Here is an 18281-nt window from a genome sequence, read left to right on the forward strand (position 1 = left end):
GTTGCTGTTGCTTTGGTTTTTCTCCTTCCCTCCCTCTCCCACCCTTGCCGTTTTCTGTTTATTTAAGAGCTCTCAGAGCTTCACTCCACCAGTTTCACCAGCTTCGAGCAAGGAGGACGCCGGGCAGCGCCCAGCACCCCTGCCTGCACCCATCCCACCACGGAAAGGTGGGAAACAGCGGCTGCCGAAGGTGCCCCGGACACCCCCGGATCCGACCGCTCGTCCTCCACCGTCCCCGAGCATCCCCGCAGCCACGACGCCAACGCGCCTGGAGAAGAGGATGCTCGGCGCTCCGGCCAGGTCGCGGCGGTGGGTGGCGGGTGGCACCGCGACCGGGCTGCGTCCTTCGCTGGCCGAGGGCTCGGTGCTGTCCCGAGGGGGTGTCCCTGCCACCGGCTGTCCCCGAGGACGGGATGCGCTGCGAGGGCTGGGCAGGAGGGAGCCGGGAGAGGCGCCGCGGGATGCCCGGGCGTGCCGGAGGGTCGAAGGCTGACGAGGGAAAATGCGGAGAGGGTAGAAACGGGTCGAGTCGGGCTCGGGTTGGCAAGTAGCACTTTAACTGGGCACCTGGGTGGGCGCTGGGGACGGAGGGCAGAGGGGATGCTGTGATGCTCGGGGGGGCTCCAACCGCACCGGGACACCGAACGCTCTTGGGGACGAGCGGGCAGGATGGGTCCCCGGTGTCCCCTGCGCCGGCACAGGTGCCATATGGGGACCCCACGCCGCAGCCGGTGTCCCCACGGTCCTTCCCGGGGGGAGCAGCCCCAGCCCTGCTGAGCTTGGGGGTCCCCAGGGCACCGAGTGTGTGCGTGTGTGTGTGTGTGCAACACGAGATCGAATCACTCCTTTTCGTTGACCAGTTCGTCCTTGGGTTGGTTTGTTTATTCTTTTTTCTTCTTTTTTTCCCCCCTCCCCTCCTCTTTTTTTGTATATCGATCATTTTTGTACAGAAGAAACGAGCCTTTTTTGAATAAGAAAGAGAAAAAAAAAATCCACAAAAAAAAAAAGGGAAAAATAACCACAAAAAAAAATTCATGATGCAATTTCTTTGGATTGCAAAAAGCAACTCTTTACATTTAAGTGAAGTGTCTTAACATTTTATATTGTTTTAAGAAATATATTTACATATTATATATATATAATATACGTAATATAAATATATATATATAAATATTTAAGAAGAAAAGAAAAGAAATAAATCTCTTCACGTCTGGTATATTAGGGGGTGGGATTCCTTCCCTGGTTAGACTCGAGCTCCTTGTGGTTTTTGAGAGGGTCGGTTCCTAGCAGCTTCTTAGCCCTCGTGCTGAGTTCGCATCCTCTGTCCAGCACCGTCCTGGTCCCATCCTGCTCTGGCACAGGGGGTGGAAGGAGCTGGGTGCCCTGGGGATGCACCCAAAGGTGACCCCCACATCTCCCCACGTGGCCCCCACCTCCCAGCAGCACTAGCAGTCGCTCGATGCGTTGTAGTTAATTGTTTTAATTGTTTTTCTTGGTACCAAAGTGAAATACTGTAGCAAAGCCGCAGCTTCGATGGGATGGGATGGGGTGGCGGAGGGGGGATCCCCCTTTTTCCGCAGCCCCCCCCGATCCACCCCATCCTGGTGCTCCTGCAGGGCTGGATGTGCCCCTCTCTGTCCTTCCAGCACCCGGGGAGGGGGGCCTGCAGACAGACACCCCCCCCCCCCCACCAATCTGGGGGGGAAAGATGCCCCCGGACCCCCAGGGACACACGCAGGGGTGCAAAGGGCTCGGAGGGCTGCTAGTGCAGCCCCATCTCGCAGCACCCATGGGTGCACCAGGGCACCCATCCTGCCCGGAGCACCCTCTGGCTCTCGGGATTGGGGTGGGGGGGGAGTCCCTTCCCTTTGCTGGGGATGCTGGAAGCCCCCTCCCAGGCATCGCTGCTGGTGGGGGACACAGTGGAGGGGGACACAGTGATGGATAATGGGGTGCACAGGGGTGGATAACGGGGTGCACAGTGATAGATGATGGGGTGCACAATCCTGAGCAAGAGGGTGCACAGTGATGGATGATGGGGTGCACAATCCTGAGCAAGAGGGTGCACAGTGATGGATGATGGGGTGCACAGTGATGGATAACGGGGTGCACAATCCTGAGCAAGAGGGTGCACAGTGGTGGGGTGCCCAGCGATGGATGAGAGAGTGCACAGTGCTGAAAGAAGGGGTGACAGTGCTCAGTGAGGGGGTGCATTGCAATGGATAATGGGGTGCACGGTGCTGAGCAAGCCGAGGGGATTCACAGGGCTTGTTGGCAGGTGTATAATGCTGAATGGTGGGGTGCACAGTACTGGATGAGGGGGTGCACAGTGATAGATAACGGGGTACACAGAGCTGGGGTGCAGCATCCTGAGCAAGGGGGTGCACAGTGCGGAGTGAGGGGGTGCACAGTGATGGATAATGGGGTGCACAGTGAAGGGGTGCACAGTGCTGAGCAAGCTGAGGGGATTCGCAGTGCTTGCTGGTGGGTGCTTAATGCTGAATGGTGGGGTGCACAGTACTGGATGATGGGGTGCACAGTGTAGGGGTGTCACGTTGCAAGCTAGGAGGTGCACAGTTATGGATGATGGGGTGCACGGTACTGGATGATGGGGTGCACAGTCCTGGGGTGCAGAATCCTGAGCCAGGGGGTGCACAGTGATGGATAATGGGGTGCACAGTGCTGAGCAAGCCGAGGGGATTCACAGTGCTTGCTGGTGGGTGCATAATGCTGAATTGTGGGGTGCACGGTGATAGATAATGGGGTACACAGTGCTGGGGTGCAGAGTCCTGAGCAAGGGGGTGCACAGTGCTGGATAATGGGGTGCACAGTGAAGGGGTGCACAGTGATGGATAATGAGGTGCACAGTGAAGGGGTGCACAGTGCTGAGCAAGGGGGTGCACGGTGTCCCGCTCAGTGCGGGACGAGGGGCTGCATAATGCTGAATAGTGGGGTGCACAGTGCTGGGGTGAACAGAGGTGGATGATGGGGTGCACAGTGCTTGGTGACGGAGTGCACAAGGATAGGTGATGGGGTGCACAGTGATGGGGTGCTCAGTGCTGGACGGTGGGGTGCACAGAGCTTAGCGAGGGGGTGCAGGGCACCGGCTTCTACTCCTTTCTCCCCCCACCCACCCCCCTCGGGTTCTCTGTGAGCGTGTGTCTCTGCGTGCGTGTGCGTCCGTCCTTACATGGCATCATTGCAAACCATCCGTGAGCACCGACCCTGGTGCCTTCGCTGAAGCAAGAGGTTAAAAAAAAAAAAAAAAAAATACAAGCATTGATTCTGGTTTAAACCAGGAGAAAAAAATAAAATGAAATAAAAAAAGGGAAAACGTTACAAAAATGATCAAAAAAAAAAAAAATCAAAAGCAAAGCGCTGCCTGCATTGTGCATGTGTGGGAGGCGCCCGCTGCATGCGCACCCCGCTTTCTCGTCTGGATGTTGTTAAAAAAAAAAAAGCTACAAGCTGTAAAAGGACTTAAAAAAAAAAAATAGAAAAAAAAAATAATTCCTTACTCTTTAGAGGCTGTTTTGGGGTTTCTACGATGTTGTGTGTCTCTTCGCATGGATTTTTTTCTTGTGAACTGTTTTAAAAGATTAAAAAAAAAAATAAAAATAACAAAATCCAGGCCTTGCACGGGGCGGGGGGGGCTGGGACCCCGCGCCCCCACCCTGTGCCCCTCGCTGTCCTGTGTCGCCGTGGATGCCATGGGTAGTTCTGTGCGCAACGTGACCATTGTAACTCGCAAACTCTGCTGACAAAAGGTTGGGTTTTTCTGTTCTTCTTTTCCCTTTATTACTTTTCTTTTCTATCAGAGTGTCTGGCTTTAATAAAATTACTTTTTTTTTTTTCCCCCTCTCTCTATGGCATTTTTTTTCCTCCTTTTGGTGTTGCTGGGATGGGGTGGGGACCATCCTGGTCCTGAAGCCACCTTGGTCCCACATCCCCTGGTAATGGGTCAGTGGGGTGGATGCAAAGAAGGATGCGCAGGGAGCATCTTTCCCACCAGGCACACAGAAAGTTGGAATAAATCCTTCCCAAAACCCTGCAGCACATGGAAAGTTGGAATAAATCCTTCCCCAGGCCCTGCAGCACATGGAAAGTTGGAATAAATCCTTCCCCAGGCCCTGCAGCACATGGAAATGGGGGGATCCATGTGCTGAACCCCACCCTGCAAGCTGAGGAATAACAGCAGGCAACCACCCCCTTGAATAACCAGTTTATTTCCAGTATGTAGGCTGGGAGGGGCTCATAGGAAAGCTGAGATAAACCCTTCCCTGGATGATGATGCTGCTCCAGGACCTAGAAAGAGCATGTGTGGGGAGGGTCCAAAGTACAGACCCCCCTGCCAAGCAGGGGAAGCAATAACAGCCGCAACCACCCCTTGGAATAACCAGTTTATTTCCAATATATATATATATTTCTTGGGATAAAGCTTCCCTGGATGCTGCTGATGCTCCAGGACCGGGAACTGGGAGGGAACAACGTACTGACCCCCATCCCAAAGAGAGAAATAACAGCAGGCAGCCACCTCCTCCAATAACCAGTTTATTTCCAATATATAGACCGGGATGGGGTGGGGGAGCATCCGAAGCAGGGGGATGTTGTGTTGGGAGGTGGTGAATTTTTCCATAGTCCAGCTCTGCAGCCGATTGGGACAACACGCCAGGGGCAGGGGGAGCACATGCAGGGGGTTTAAAAAGTCAACACCGGTCCAGCACAGCCCCTAGGTCAGGGCTGGCCCTTCAGCTGAGCAAAACATCTTAAAAAATCCTTATAAATCCTTTGTTGTATGTTACACGGTCAGACAATATTTACAGAAACGAAAAAAAAAAAAAAGAGAAAATAAAAGGAAAAAAAAAACAACTTTACAGCAAATATTTGCATAATGCATGAGAACGACACGGAGAAACAGTGACAGTGACGTGACTTGACATTCCCACCCCCCCCAGCCGCCCAAGCCCATGTGTGCCCCCTGCACCCCAAAACTGAGGGTTCCTGCACTGCTGAGGTTTGGGTTCCCTCATCCCCAAGGCTGGGGGTCCCCGAGAACATGGGTCACTGCACCCCAAGAATGGGAATCCCTGCACCCCCCAGCTTTGGGGTCCCTGCATCCCTGAGGCCAGGCATCTCTGCACCCCAAGGCTGGGGGTCCCTGCACCCCAACAGTACATCCCCCCCCCAGCTGGCTGCTCTGCACCCCCTTCCTAAAGTGCTTGGGGTGCGCAGGAAGGGGAATGGGCTGGGGAGGGGGCCCAAGCTGCTGCCAGGCAGCTCCTGGCAGTGCCAGGGACATCGCACCCCCTCCTGTGCAAACCCCCACCCCGTAGGGACCCCAAAAGCCCCCCCCAGCGCAAAGCCAGGTGGCTGCGAGGGGTCCTGGGGGTCCTGGCGTGGGGAAGGGGCTCCAGCAAGCGCAACCGCAGCCCCCCGGGAAGTGCCCGCACTTCACGCCACCACGGCTGGAGCCAGGGGGGCCACCACCAGCTTGGTGGGGACCATCCCCAAGACCCCCCTCCAACCCTCCTGGCACCTTCAGGGCACCGTGAGACGGGGCCAGGCTGGGGCACGGGAGGCTGCTGGTCTCCGAGCAGGGGTGGGACGAGGTGGCTTTGTCACAGAATCATAGAATCACCACGTTGGAAGGGACCCACCGGATCATCGAGTCCAACCCTTGTCCCACCCGCAGCGTGGGGGGCGACTCGTTAAATAACAGCAGCTTGTCCGGAGCGCAATTAAATACAAGGAGGAAGGCGAGTCCTTAAATTAAACACTGGCTGGGATGGGGGGAGCCGCAGCGGGGGCATCAGAGACACTGGGGGAAGCGCAGGGGAGCCGGGGGCCCAGGGCTGCCCGGGGGGCTCTTGGTGCCGGGTGCGGAGGTGGCAGTGCCAGGCTGTGCCGGCGGCCGGGCTTTGGTGGACTCGAGGCTGCTGAGCCCCGAATCCTTGTCGTGGCAGGGTCCCGGTGACCCCTCCAAGCCCCGCGGCTCCTTCCACTCGTTGAAGTTGAGGTCCTTGAGGCCGCCGGGCACCACCACCGTGTGCCGGCGCCAACTGCTCTTCTTGCGGCGGGTCTCCGGGGAGTGGGCTCGGCGTAGGCGCACCCCCATGTCATCAGCCGAGGGGCGCAGGCGCTGCCGGAGCTGCTCCCGCAGCGAGGGGCGCCCAGAGGGAACCCATCCCTGGTCCTCACCGGTGGCTGTTGGGGTGTCGCTGCCCAGCCGGGGACGCCCCAGCTTCCTGCGGGCCAGCGTGTCGCACTGGATCAGGCGGTGGGAGTTGAAGGAAGGGCGGCCAAGGGGACCCTTGTCCTCATCTCCCATCCCTCCATCCGCTTGTCCCGGCCGGCCGCCCTCCCGGCTCTCCGTGTCCGTCTCCATGTGGCTGAGCTCGCTGCGTTCATCATCCGCCTCCTCCCCGCGGCTCCCGGTCACCGAGTGCACCTCGGAGCAGAGGCTGCGGTCCATGGTGGACAAGGTGGAGTAGCCCGACACGATGGAGCGAGCGTCCGGTGCCGGATCGGATCCAGCACCCCCAGGCTCCAGAGAGCTCTCCCGCTCCATCCCAGTTGGGCTGGGGGCTGCTGGGTCAGTGCCGGTGCCCCGCGGGGCTTTGCCGGCTGCTGGTGGGGTGGTGGTCACGGAGCCCTCGTCCTCCTGCTCCCGGCCTGGGGTGTCCCTGCGCTCCGCATCGTCGTCAGTGCTGCTCCCAATGCCCTCGGCCTCTCTCCTCTTCTTCCTCTTGCGAGCGGCGGCCGTGACGAAGGGGATGGCGAGGAGCTCCCGGTGCGGCGGCGCCTTCCGCGACGGCCACGTGCCCTGGGAAGACGGTGACACCGGCATTAGGGATGGGGACATCAGGGGTAGGGACAGGATCCGGACCCCCAGCTATCGCATCGCGTCTCCCTCCCTGCCAGCCCCCAGCCTGGGACCCTCGTACCTTTGGTTTAGCGGAGCCGCTGCGGGTCGAGCCTGTAAAGAAGAGCAGAGAGGGGGGTTAGACAGGTCCTGGGGGGAGTAGGGGGCAGGAGGGAGAGCTGGGGGTGCTGCTCCGTTACCCTAAATGGGGATGGGGACATGCCAGGGCCGTGGGACCAGCATGGCAGGGACGCCAGTGCCGAGAAGGGTTGTGTGCTGGGAGATGCTGGGATGCTGGGGGGGCTCTGGTGGTTCACAGGGTGCACGGGGTGCTGCTCACCCACTGCAGAACCCCAAGAGGAGGAGTCGGGGGAAAGGGGGACACACGCAGGCACACACAGGTGGGAAACACAGCCAGGACCCCAACCCTCCCACAGCCTCGGGGCACTGATGGGACTGGTGCTGTGACCACCACGTCACCAAGATGAAGCAGGGGAAGCTCGATACCACATCCAGCGTGGGAGCGGGTTGTGCCAGAGGGTGCTGGGACAGGGCATGGGGCAGCCCTGGCTCCCTTGGGATTCGGGGACAGGCAGGGACGCAGGGGGACAGGGAGCCCTGGCCCCGCTGCCGTGGTGTGAAGGACAAGGACAAAGACAACAGATACCCTCTCCCACCCCGCACGCCCCAGGATGGGGTTAAAAACTGCTGACGACGAGAGAGGGGGAGGCAGAAAAGGGATACAGACCCTCCCCGGGGCATCAGGACCTCCAAACCCCAGTGGCTGGGCATGCTGGTCCCCGGGCACCCATCCCTGCCAGGGGATGCCACCAGCAGCCCTGGTGCCACCACAGACCCACCAGGGTTAAAGGATTTGGGGCTCCCCAGGCGCTCAGCTGCCCCTCATGATGCCAAGGACACTGGGGACAGTGGCTGAGCAGGATATAGCCCCCTCCCAGCCCCTGCTCCCGCTCTCTCGTGGTCACCCAGAGGAGTTAGTGCACGAGCAATGCACCCCGGATCAACACTGTACCCGCTCTAGCTCTCGAGGAGGTCCGCTGGAGGAGGAAGAGGAGGAGGAGGAGGAGGAGGAGGAAGAGGACAGCACAGAGAAGTTCAAGGAAAGAACGTAAGAAATCAGTCGAACATCAAAGTCTCCCAGTCTCCGGGTTGGAAGCGCGGGCTGGTGCGGGGGAGAGGAGTCCCACGGGCTGCTGGGTTTGCAGTGGGATGAGGAGCAGCCACCAAAGAGGAGGGTGATGGGAGAGGGTGGGGAGAGGGCTGCATCCCAGTGGGGATGGCCCTGCTTTCCGGTGAGGAGGGTGCCGCGAGCTCCTGCTCTGGCACACACGGGTTTGCCGTGACCGCGATGAGCTAGGCTGGCTGTTCACAGCGGTGCGAGTGTGGGGAGAGGCACCCCAGGGTGCCCCGGTGCCTGGGCTGGAGGGGCTGGTGCTGCTCGAGCTGCTCCTCACCTGTGGCATCACCGGGCGCTGAGGTCCGGCCGATGTTGGGAAGCAAGTACTCAATGTTGGGGACAGACTGAGCCTCCTTCTCATCCACAGGGGTCTGCAAGGAGAGGGGACGGGGTGGTCAAGCAGCTGCTGACAGCACCCTGGCTCCCAGACGGGGCTCTAGGTCCCCCCTGCCCCATAGTGAGACTCCCCAAAAGGGATAGAACTCACCTTCTCACCCTTGTCCTCGTCACTGAAGAACCAGTCTGACTGCAGAAGAATCATAGAATCATAGAATCACCAGGTTGGAAAAGACCCATCTTATCATCGAGTCCAACCATTCCCATCAATCACTAACCCATGTCCCTCAGCACCTCGTCCACCCGTCCCTTAAACCCCTCCAGGGAAAGTGACTCAACCCCCTCCCTGGGCAGCCTCTGCCAGGGACCAATCACCCTTTCCGTGAAAAATTTTTTTCCTAATGTCCAGCCTGACCCTCCCCTGGTGGAGCTTGAGGCCATTCCCTCTCGTCCTGTCCCCTGTCCCTTGGGAGAAGAGCCCAGCTCCCTCCTCTCCACAACCTCCTTTCAGGGAGTTGCAGAGAGCAATGAGGTCTCCCCTCAGCCTCCTCTTCTCCAGGCTAAACACCCCCAGCTCTCTCAGACGCTCCTCTTGTTCTCCAGCCCCTTCCCCAGCTTCGTTGCTCTTCTCTGGACTCGCTCCAGAGCCTCAACATCCTTCTTGTGGGGAGGGGCCCACAACTGACCCCAGGATTCGAGGAGCGGTCTCACCAGTGCCAAGTACAAGAAGGGAGAGGGGTTAAGAACCAGCGAGGAGTGATGGGAACACCAGGGTGCAGCTCAGCCCTCTTCTCCAGCCCTGCTGATGCCCACCCCCCAGTGCCACTTACGTGCTGGATGAGGGTCTCCACGATCTTGTAGCGGTCAGGCATGTGCGTCACCATGTCCGTCATGTTGTCCTCGGACGTCCGCACCAACGTGGGGCCAAACACCAGAGCCAGGTTTCGGGGCTCCATCTGCAACCAGGACTGGGGTTAATCCTTGCTTGTTGTCACTTCTCAACATCTACTGCTCCACCAGGCACTGTCTCCCACCCCATCCCACCTCAAACTGCAGCTCAGGCCAAGCTGGGAGAGCTCAAAGGTGGTGCCAGGGGTTGAGGAGAGCCTGCCTGGCCCTGGAGGTGGATGCCCAGGGTGGGTGGAAAGTACCTTATTCTTCTCCGAGTGGTCAGCAATGGTCTTCAGATGACCAACCAAGAACTTGAGCGTCTCGTAGTAGTGACCTGGCAGGTCCCGGATCTGCAAGGAGGCACCCGGTCACCTCTCTGCTCACCCTCCTTGCCTTTCCCACCCACACCAGCCCCAAATACGAGGCTCCAGGGCTGTGGCCACCACCCCAGCCCCTGGTCCATCTCCCTACCAGCTTCCGCAGCGTCCTCATCCTCTCGCTGGCATCCTCTATCCGGTTGGCTTCAATAAAGTCATTGTATTTATCTGAAAGTTGGATGGAGGGTGGTCAGAGCTGGGCAGAAGGGTGAGAGCACCCCCAGGGACCTCCAGACGCACCAGTATGAGATTCTGGGGAGCTGGTGGGGTCTCACTGGGATGGGACATTGAAAGGCAAGGAGGGACAAGGCTGGCGCAGGGGACTCAGCGAGGAACAGGGGTTGCAGACCCCTCGGCTTGGGTGGGCGCTGGTTTGCTGTCACAAGGTCTTGAGACCCATCCCCAGCACCAGGACAGTGGGATGGACTCTGGGGCTGCTGGTCAGCCCGTATCAACCATCAACACGTGGCCAGTGGCACAGGGTCATCGGTAGCCACTTTGGGGACTCTGATGACCCCAGGGAAGCGCAGGGCTGGGGCACAAGGACTCACCATCAGTGAAGAGGGGCTCTGGCAGCTTTCGGAAGAAGGATTTCAAGAGGCTGCTAATGACGTTCAGGTCCTGCCACCGCTGCAGGGAAAGAAGAGGCTGCTGAGAAAACTGTGTGGCCAGCAGGAGAAGGCAGGGATCATCCCCGTGCTCGGTCCTGGTGAGGCTACACCTCAAATGCTGCCTTCAGTTTTGGGGACCTCACTCCAAGAAGGACATTGGAAGATCCAGAGAAGGGAACGGAGCTAGGGAAGGGGATGGAGAAGAAGAGAAGTGGCTGAGGGACCTGGGGCTGTTTATCCTGGAGGAAAGGAGGGTGAGGGGAGACCTCATTGCTCCCTGCAGCCCCATGAAAGGAGGTTGTGGCGAGGTGGGTGCTGGGCTCGTCTCCCAAGTACCAAGAGACAGGGCAGAGGAAATGGCCTCAAGTTGCACCAAGGGAGGTTTAGATGGGATATGAAGGAAAATTTCTTTACTTGTAGAGTGGTGAAGCCCTGGCAGAGGCTGCCCAGGGCAGTGGAGCTGCCAGGTCATCTGCTGCCACCAACCACTAGGCGGCCCTGCCACTCCAGGGAAGGTCACAGCAATGGGGACAGGGATGATGATTACAGAGACAGGGATGATAATCACGTTGGAGACAGGGATAATGACAGAGCCACGGACCAGGACAACAGCCTCAAGAGCATAGAATGATAGAATCACCAGGTTGGAAAAGACCCATCGGATCATCGAGTCCAACCATTCCCATCAATCACTAACCCATGTCCCTGAGCACCTCGTCCACCCGTCCCTTAAACCCCTCCAGGAGGCTCTCAGCCGTTCCTCATAAGGCCTGTTCTCCAGCCCCTTCACCAGCTTCGTTGCTCTTCTCTGGACTCGCTCCAGAGCCTCAACATCCTTCTTGTGGTGAGGGGCCCACAACTGAACCCAGGATTCAAGGTGCCAAGGGGAGAAGAACCTCCCTGGACCTGCTGGCCACGCCATTTCTGACCCAAGCCAAGATGCCCTTGGCCTTCTTGGCCACCTGGGCTGCTGCTGGCTTATGTTTAGTCGCTGCCAACCAATCCCCCACAGCATCCCAGAGGCATGGGGATGGGGACAGGGACAGGCAGCCCCCCCCCGCCCTCACCTCATCCTGCAGGTTGATCTCGGTGGCTCCCTTGTTGAGCTGCTCCTGCAGGCTGGACACCACAGCATTGTTCCCGGGCACGCGGTAGATGCCCATGTACTCCAGCCCTCGGTCCTCAACCATCTTGCAGCAAGCTTCGACGATCAAGGGGATGTTCTGCAGGGACAGGGAGGTGGTGACGGAGATGCCAAGGCCACACAGGGACACCAGAGGCAGAGAGTGCCGGCACAGCCGTACCTTGTTGTCTGGAGCAGGCTGGCAGTCCTCCAGCCTCACGCCGAAGGCTCGGGGGGCAGATTTCTTGTTCTTCTTCATGATGTTAATGCCCCATGGGGCTTTCTGCGAGCTGCTCTCATCTGAGGACAAAAATCAACAGGACTTTTGAGGAGCGGCTGAGACAGTTGGGGTTGTTCAGCCTGGAGAAGAGAAGGCTCCAGGGAGACCTTAGAGCAGCTTCTAGGACTGAAGGGGGCTCTGGGAAAGCTGGGGAGGGGCTCTGGATCAGGGAGGGCAGGGATAGGATGAGGGAGGATCATTTTTGAGCTGAAAAAGAGGAGATAGAGATGAAATCTTAGGGAGAATTGTTTTCCTGTGAGGGTGGGAGGCCCTGGCCCACGTTGCCCAGAGCAGTGGTGGCTGCCCCATCCCTGGAGGGGTTCAAGGCCAGGTTGGATGGGGCTTGGAGCAACTGGATCCAGTGGGGAGTGTCCCTGCCCATGGCAGGGGTGGAGCTGGATGGGCTTTGAGGTCCTTTCCAACCTAAACCACTCTCTGATTTTTTGCTGATGAGCTGGGACAAATAGGAAGAGCATCCCTGCTGCCCTAGGGGACAGGCACGGTGGTGGCCCTCTTGGTGCAAGGCATCCCGTCCTTTCAAAGCTTCCTGGGTTTGCCTCATGCCTCGGGGCTGGCACTTACCTTTCGTGACAGTCGCATCCTGCCTGGGGGACTGGGGCGCGCTGGTTCCCGTCTGCTTCAGGAACTCGGCTCGGATCCCCAGCCCACGAGAGCCCTTGGGCGAGGAGTCAGGCTTGGCACCCGCCGGGCTGCAGGGAGAGCGGGGGCTCAGGCTGGGCACGGCTCGGGGCACCATCCCAGTGCAAAACCTCCCGGCAAACACCGGCATCCAACCCATGACCGTGGGCCAGTGTCCCACACCGGGTAACCGCGACCTTGAACCGCTTTAACGCTTTGCTTGGTGTTGGTTTGGCTGAACTTGACCCTTCTGGCACCCCGAGAGGTTTTTGGGTGCAGCCCCATCAAGGGAGGCACCAGCTTTGCTTCATCCCTTTAAAATCGAGGTGGATAAAGTGCTCGGGGGGCTCGGTGCCCACCTTCCCCAGGTCCGTACCTCACTTTCCGGTAGTCGTTTAACTTCTTGTTGATAAGCGCTTGGCTGGCAAAACCGGGGTCCTGGGGAGGCAGAGAGAAGAGGGGAAGGGAGAGCTTGAGCAGCGCATCCACCGGAGACCCCAGGCAAGTACGTGCTCTGCCGGACACCACGAGGGGCCAGGCAGGACCAGGCGAGAGGGCAGGACCAGGTCCCTGCTGCCCTCAAACAGCCGGCGCCTCCCCGCGCTCCTTGCCACGGCGCGGGGTGGCATGCTCCGAGTCAGCCACAGAAGCTCGGGGACAGGCGCATCCCTCGACAGCACGAACACCTCTGTCTGCCCCGCGGCACCGCGCAGCATCCAAAGACACAAATCCATCCCTGCGGGATGCTGCCCACCCAGCACCATCACAGCCCTGGTGGGCACCCAGACGGCTCCACGGGCTCTGAGCTGGCACCAACTTCCCTGTGACAGCATCACCGAGCCCCCTGCACCTTCAGGCACAGGGCTGTGTCGCAAAGAATGAGACTACTCTGAGCTCAACGCACCCTCCAGGGTCGGAGCCACAATCCCAGCGCGAACACTGCAACCAAACAAAGCAAACCATCCTGGCACCGCACGGAGACAGCGCACGGCCAGCCCAGTGCTGGCACATCCAGCCCTAGGGATCCTCCAGTAGACCCAGAGCCGCTCTCTCCATCCGAGACCGGAGCAACTCATTGCACAGAACACATCTGCCCAGCAAGGGCTCACCTGGACCCAGCACCAGCCCCGGCAGCACCAGGATCAGCCCAGCGCGGATCATAGAATCATAGAATCACCAGGTTGGATAAGACCCACCGGATCATCGAGTCCAACCATTCCCATCAATCACTAAACCATGTCCCTCAGCGCCTCGTCCACCCAGCCCTTAAACACCTCCAGGGAAGGTGACTCAACCGTCTTCCCTGCCAGATCTCTCTCCACCACACTGCACGGCGGCCATGCGTGCTCCTCTCCTACCACGCAACCAAATGCTGCCGGAAAATCCAGCACTGACCCTGCCTGGAAGCATCGCTGTGGCACACGGAGAACCACACCGTCTCCGCCAAGCGCCCCCGGCGCATCCTGCTCTTCTTGGAAACTGTAGCACCCGCGAGCCCCCGTGCACCCCCGGGAACACGGCACGGGGACGGGCGAGCCCCACGCAGGTCGGTCAGCCACGCAGGGGCCAACCGTGACCTGGGGAAGCGGCACAAGGCAAAGAGCCGGAGAGAGCCAAGGCGGTTAGCGCCGGGAGAGCCAGAGGCAGCTGGGAGCCCCGTGTGGCTCTCACCTCGCCCTCAGCCTTGCTGTTCTCCCTGATGACTTTGATCCAGGCCAGCATGTCTTCCCGATCCTCTGCCTGAAAGAGATATTCACAGAAGTCAGCGGTCGTCAGGCGGAAGACGTGCTTCCTCTTGGTCTCGCTGTAGGAGATGTCCACCAGGCACGCTCGGATGCTGATCGGCGGCTCCTCCTCACCTGGGGCCGGGGCGCAGGTCACCGCCTCCCGCCTGTCCTTGCACAGGTACAGCGAGTGGGTGCGCAGCACGGCGAAGACGCGCTTCCACTGCCGGATGCCTCCACCGACCTTCTGCGGGGACAGGGGATGGGGCACAGACCTCAGGGATGCTCGTGGCGGGGAGCGTTTCCCCCTGCCTCGGGGACCACTCGCCTACCTTCCCCTTTTTGGTGAGGATCTGCTTGCAGTGGAGCCAACCCTCCTTCCTCACGGCGCTGAACGGGACGTCCGAGAGGTCGGAGGTTGAGTGCCTTTTGGAGCGGGCGTCTTCGGACGTGCCAAGGCTGTCCAGAGACTGCGGAGGGGACCGGAGGGCATCGTTGAGACGATGCCGTCGGCACCTCCTGCTCTTCCAACCCCCTACCCACACAGCAGAGCCACCCCGGGCACCCCCAGGATCCCCAACGTCACCCAACACTCACCCCATCGGTGAAGAAGCTCCTCAGCATGCGGAGGCTGGGGACCCGGCTGGGCATCCTCCTAGGGGGAGAGCAGCCCCCGTCAGTGGGATAGTGGGGAGGGATCGGAACCGCGCAGCGGTGGGACAGGGAGGAGGGGTCCAGCCCTACCTTAGGATCTTCCCCTCATCCCGAAACGTGTTCAGACCATCATCGCAGGACTTGGAGCGCTCCGTGGTGATGGCCAGGAGGTAGGACGAGCGGCGGCCAGCCTTAATGCTGCCTGCGAGGGGGAGAAGGGCAAAGCACAAGCTGCTCAGCCCAGCGGGCACAGGGCAGAGCTCCAGGGATGTTCTTCCCCATCTTTGGGACGGGTAGACGAGGTGCTGAGGGATATGGTTTAGTATTTGATAGGAATGGTTGGACTCGATGATCCAATGGGTCTTTTCCAACCTGGTGATTCTATGATTCTATGATCCTCCCTCCCCACCCATCCCACTTGGACACCCCTCCTGCACTTACTGCAGTCCTGGGAGTAGTGCCGGCTCAGGGCAAAGGCAAAGCTGGGTGAGGAGGGGCTGGTGGCAATGGCAGGCGCCGAGTTCATGGCACTCGAGACCACCGAGGAGGCGGGGATGTGCTTGGCCTTCAGGTCGATGCTGGGGCTGGTGGGTTCGTCTGCGAGAGGGGTGGGCAGCGTTGCAGCAGGAGGGGTGGGAAAGCCCATGCCAGGGTCCCCCCAGCGCTTTGGCAGGTGATGGTTTTGCAGGAGGGGACACAGCCGGGAGCCACCAGTACACTCAGACCCTGACAGAGAGGAATCCCACAGCCCCTCTGTTCCCACCTCATCCCCTCCCTCCCCATCAAGCCCTGAGGTTCCTCCCTGGGAGCCAGGGCTGCGCTGTGGGACGGGGTAGAGCTGGAGGTTCCCCTAGACCCTTTTGGGGAGAGGTGGCCAAGCAGGGATGTCCCAAGGGAGACAGGGAGTGGGTCACCCTGGATCCATGCCTGTCCCCACCTCAGAGCAGGGGCATGTGGGGCTCCAGTTCACACCCAGCTGTGCCCAGTAAGATACCAGGGTGTGCAGGGGCACAGACGGGGCTGCTTGAGCCCAAACCCTGGCACCTCACCACCCGCAGTGAGCCCAGAAGGTGCTGGGCTCTGTGGGTGTTGGTGCAGCCCCTTCACATCCCCACGCTGGGCACAGATGATGCTCTGAGACCACTCAACATGTCTTGTCCCCCCCCCAAAACGCACCCTCCCCAGCACGGGACTTGCTAACCTCCCTGTCCCGGAGGCTGGCAAGCTGCCCCAACTCACCAATGAAGGGGATGGATGCCAGCGAGTCCTCAGGGGCCGCCAAGGGAGCCACGCGCCGGCCTTGCCGCTCGACCACCAGCCTCCCCCCTTGGCCGCCGGGCAGCGGAGGGTCACAAATGTCCGTCTCCTTCACCCCCTCGGGGAAGACAAAATTCATCTGCCGCAGCGGCGGGGGCATCTTGCGACCCGTGGGTGGCTTCTGCCGCAAAACCACCTCTTCCCTTCGCTCCTCCGGCTGCTCGGGCATCCGGCTGCTCTCCGGCCGCTGCTCCCTGGGGGCGGTGGGGGCTGGTTGGGGCCCAGCGGGCGGTGGGACGGCGGGGAGGACCCTCTCTGGGAGCGATGCGGCCGGCCGCTGCGAGATGCTGAAGGTGGGCAAGCCACCAAAGCCAGGGTCACGGAAGGAGAGGGCGTGCAGGAGCCCAGTGCGACGCTGGAAGGATGGGCTGTAGCTCCGGTAGCCGATGTAGCCCGAATCATCCACGCTTTGCAAGTTGGGCTGCGATGGGTGCTTCTGCACGGGCGCTGGCTCCCGCGACGAGGAGGAGGAGGAGGAGGAAGGCGCGAAGGAGCTGTGTGGGATGGGTTGCTGGGCGGTGGCGACGGTAGCCCGGCAGATTCTCTCGGGTGGCCACGCTCCGCGGTCGTGGCGAGGGGAGAGCAAGGCGCTGGGCTCCAGCGCCTCCATGGAGCGCCCGTACCTGCCCAGGTGGTGGTCGGAGCGAGCGCGGGGCGCCCAACCCTCTCGGGTGGGATAGAGCAGGGTGTCATGCGAGGTGCTGTGGGGCCAGCCCCGCGGGGTCCCCGCCGAGCCCCCAAGCCGGTCCTGGGACACGCTGCGGTAGCGGGGCGGCATGGCACGCCGGCGCTCCTCCGAGGCGCTGCGCCGCGGCTCCTGGCTGCAAAACCAGCGCGACAGAGCCTGCTGGCACTCCTGACGGCCCGGTGCCCGCTGGGTGCCCGCTGCCTCCCGGGAAAGCCGCGCAGCCCCCGCCAGCCCCCCGACACCCTCCTTGAGGCCGCAGTGAGTCCGGTGCTCCGGGAGATGCTTGGGGAGCGCGTAGGAGGAGGTGGCGGCTGGAGGGATCCCGTAGCGCTCAGGCAGAGAGGCTGCGACGTTGCTGGGGCAGCCGGTGCGGGAGAAGGAGCCGGGGTGCCCGTGGGGTGCGGCGGGGCGCTGGGGGGGACCCTCGCTGGGACGATGCGCGGGGCTGCTGCCCGCGTCGCTCCGGGTGCTGGCGAGAGCGGCCGTGCCGAGCGGGGATGAGGGCGGGTGGGCGCGGGGGTCCGGCAGCTGCCCCGGGAGGGGCTCGGCACCCCGGGTCTGGAAGGGGTACGTCTTCCGCGGGTAGCAGATGGGAGGGGGCTCCGGGATACTCTGTGCCCCACCAGAGTATGGCTCGTTGCCCTTCAGGTAGGCATCCTGCGAATACGCCTGCACGGGGAATCACAGAATCATAGAATCACCAGGTTGGAAAAGACCCATCTCATCATTGAGTCCAACCATTCCCATCAATCACTAACCCATGTCCCTCAGCACCTCGTCCACCCATCCCTTAAACTCAACCCCCCTCAACTCGCCCATCCCTTAAACCTCTCCAGGGAAGGGGACTCAACCCCTTCCCTGGGCAGCCTCTGCCAGTGCCCAGTGACCTTTTCCATGAAAAACTTTTTCCTAATGTTCCTCCTGACCCTCCCCTCTCGTCCTGTCCCCTGTCCCTTGGGAGACAAGCCCAGCTCCCTCCTCTCCACAACCTCTTTTCAGGGAGTTGGAGAGAGCAATGAGGTCTCCCCTCAGCCTAAGGGTGACAGAGGGGTCAGGGTGCTGGGGGGATGCTCTGTGCTCCTCCCCATCCCACGAGCGAACCTACCCATCAGGGTGAGCTGCAGGCCCCTCCAGGTCCCACTTTTCCCCTGGCACTGAGCAATCGCTACCACCAGCCCTTCCGCTCTCCGCACTGCCATGCGGCGCTCAGCCACCCTCCTCTTTCTTCCCTCCTTCTTAAAATACCCTGGCTTTCCCTTCTCACTTTTCACTTCACGCCTGGGGAATCCTCAGAGCCCAGGGCAGGCACTGATGCAAATTCCTCCCCTTACCAGGGCTGTAAGACCCCCCCAGCCCCAGCAGGACCAGGTCCCCAAGCAGCGATGCTCCTAAATCACCAAGCCTGAGGTGGGTACCAACAGCTTTGGTGGCAGTACTGCCAGGAGAGCTTCAAAGCAGCAGGGACCAGAGGAGCACCATGAAAAGACCCAATCACCCAGATTGGCCTCCAGACCCCAGCTCATCAACATCAGAGCCTCCTGGGGAGCTCCAAGGATAAGCCAACCCAGCTCGCCCTCCAGC

General features: G+C 60.5%; 2 protein-coding genes across 18 annotated transcripts in view; one reads left to right on the forward strand and one right to left on the reverse strand.

The window, feature by feature from the left end:
* SRCIN1 (SRC kinase signaling inhibitor 1) overlaps positions 1 to 577 on the forward strand; it is an 81746-nt gene extending 81169 nt beyond the window's left edge. For all 14 annotated transcript variants that reach the window (XM_069877206.1, XM_069877205.1, XM_069877204.1 and 11 more), the window contains one exon: positions 68 to 577. In XM_069877206.1, coding sequence (XP_069733307.1) covers positions 68 to 493 — 426 coding nt within the window. In that variant the 3' untranslated portion in view covers positions 494 to 577. The remainder of the gene's footprint in view (positions 1 to 67) is intronic.
* A 3961-nt stretch (positions 578 to 4538) lies between these two features.
* ARHGAP23 (Rho GTPase activating protein 23) overlaps positions 4539 to 18281 on the reverse strand; it is a 44300-nt gene continuing 30557 nt past the window's right edge. For all 4 annotated transcript variants that reach the window (XM_069877220.1, XM_069877219.1, XM_069877218.1 and 1 more), the window contains 18 exons: positions 15935 to 17369; positions 15137 to 15292; positions 14786 to 14897; positions 14639 to 14696; positions 14374 to 14511; positions 13989 to 14288; positions 12694 to 12755; positions 12261 to 12388; positions 11580 to 11698; positions 11343 to 11498; positions 10216 to 10294; positions 9759 to 9832; positions 9548 to 9637; positions 9227 to 9352; positions 8548 to 8586; positions 8338 to 8431; positions 6945 to 6976; positions 4539 to 6823 (listed from right to left, as the gene is read on the reverse strand). In XM_069877220.1, coding sequence (XP_069733321.1) covers positions 5810 to 6823; positions 6945 to 6976; positions 8338 to 8431; positions 8548 to 8586; positions 9227 to 9352; positions 9548 to 9637; positions 9759 to 9832; positions 10216 to 10294; positions 11343 to 11498; positions 11580 to 11698; positions 12261 to 12388; positions 12694 to 12755; positions 13989 to 14288; positions 14374 to 14511; positions 14639 to 14696; positions 14786 to 14897; positions 15137 to 15292; positions 15935 to 17369 — 4212 coding nt within the window. In that variant the 3' untranslated portion in view covers positions 4539 to 5809. The remainder of the gene's footprint in view (positions 6824 to 6944; positions 6977 to 8337; positions 8432 to 8547; positions 8587 to 9226; positions 9353 to 9547; positions 9638 to 9758; positions 9833 to 10215; positions 10295 to 11342; positions 11499 to 11579; positions 11699 to 12260; positions 12389 to 12693; positions 12756 to 13988; positions 14289 to 14373; positions 14512 to 14638; positions 14697 to 14785; positions 14898 to 15136; positions 15293 to 15934; positions 17370 to 18281) is intronic.

The sequence above is a fragment of the Phaenicophaeus curvirostris genome, chromosome 26 (genome assembly GCF_032191515.1).
Source record: "Phaenicophaeus curvirostris isolate KB17595 chromosome 26, BPBGC_Pcur_1.0, whole genome shotgun sequence".
In the NCBI taxonomy this organism is placed as follows: Eukaryota; Metazoa; Chordata; class Aves; order Cuculiformes; family Cuculidae; genus Phaenicophaeus; species Phaenicophaeus curvirostris.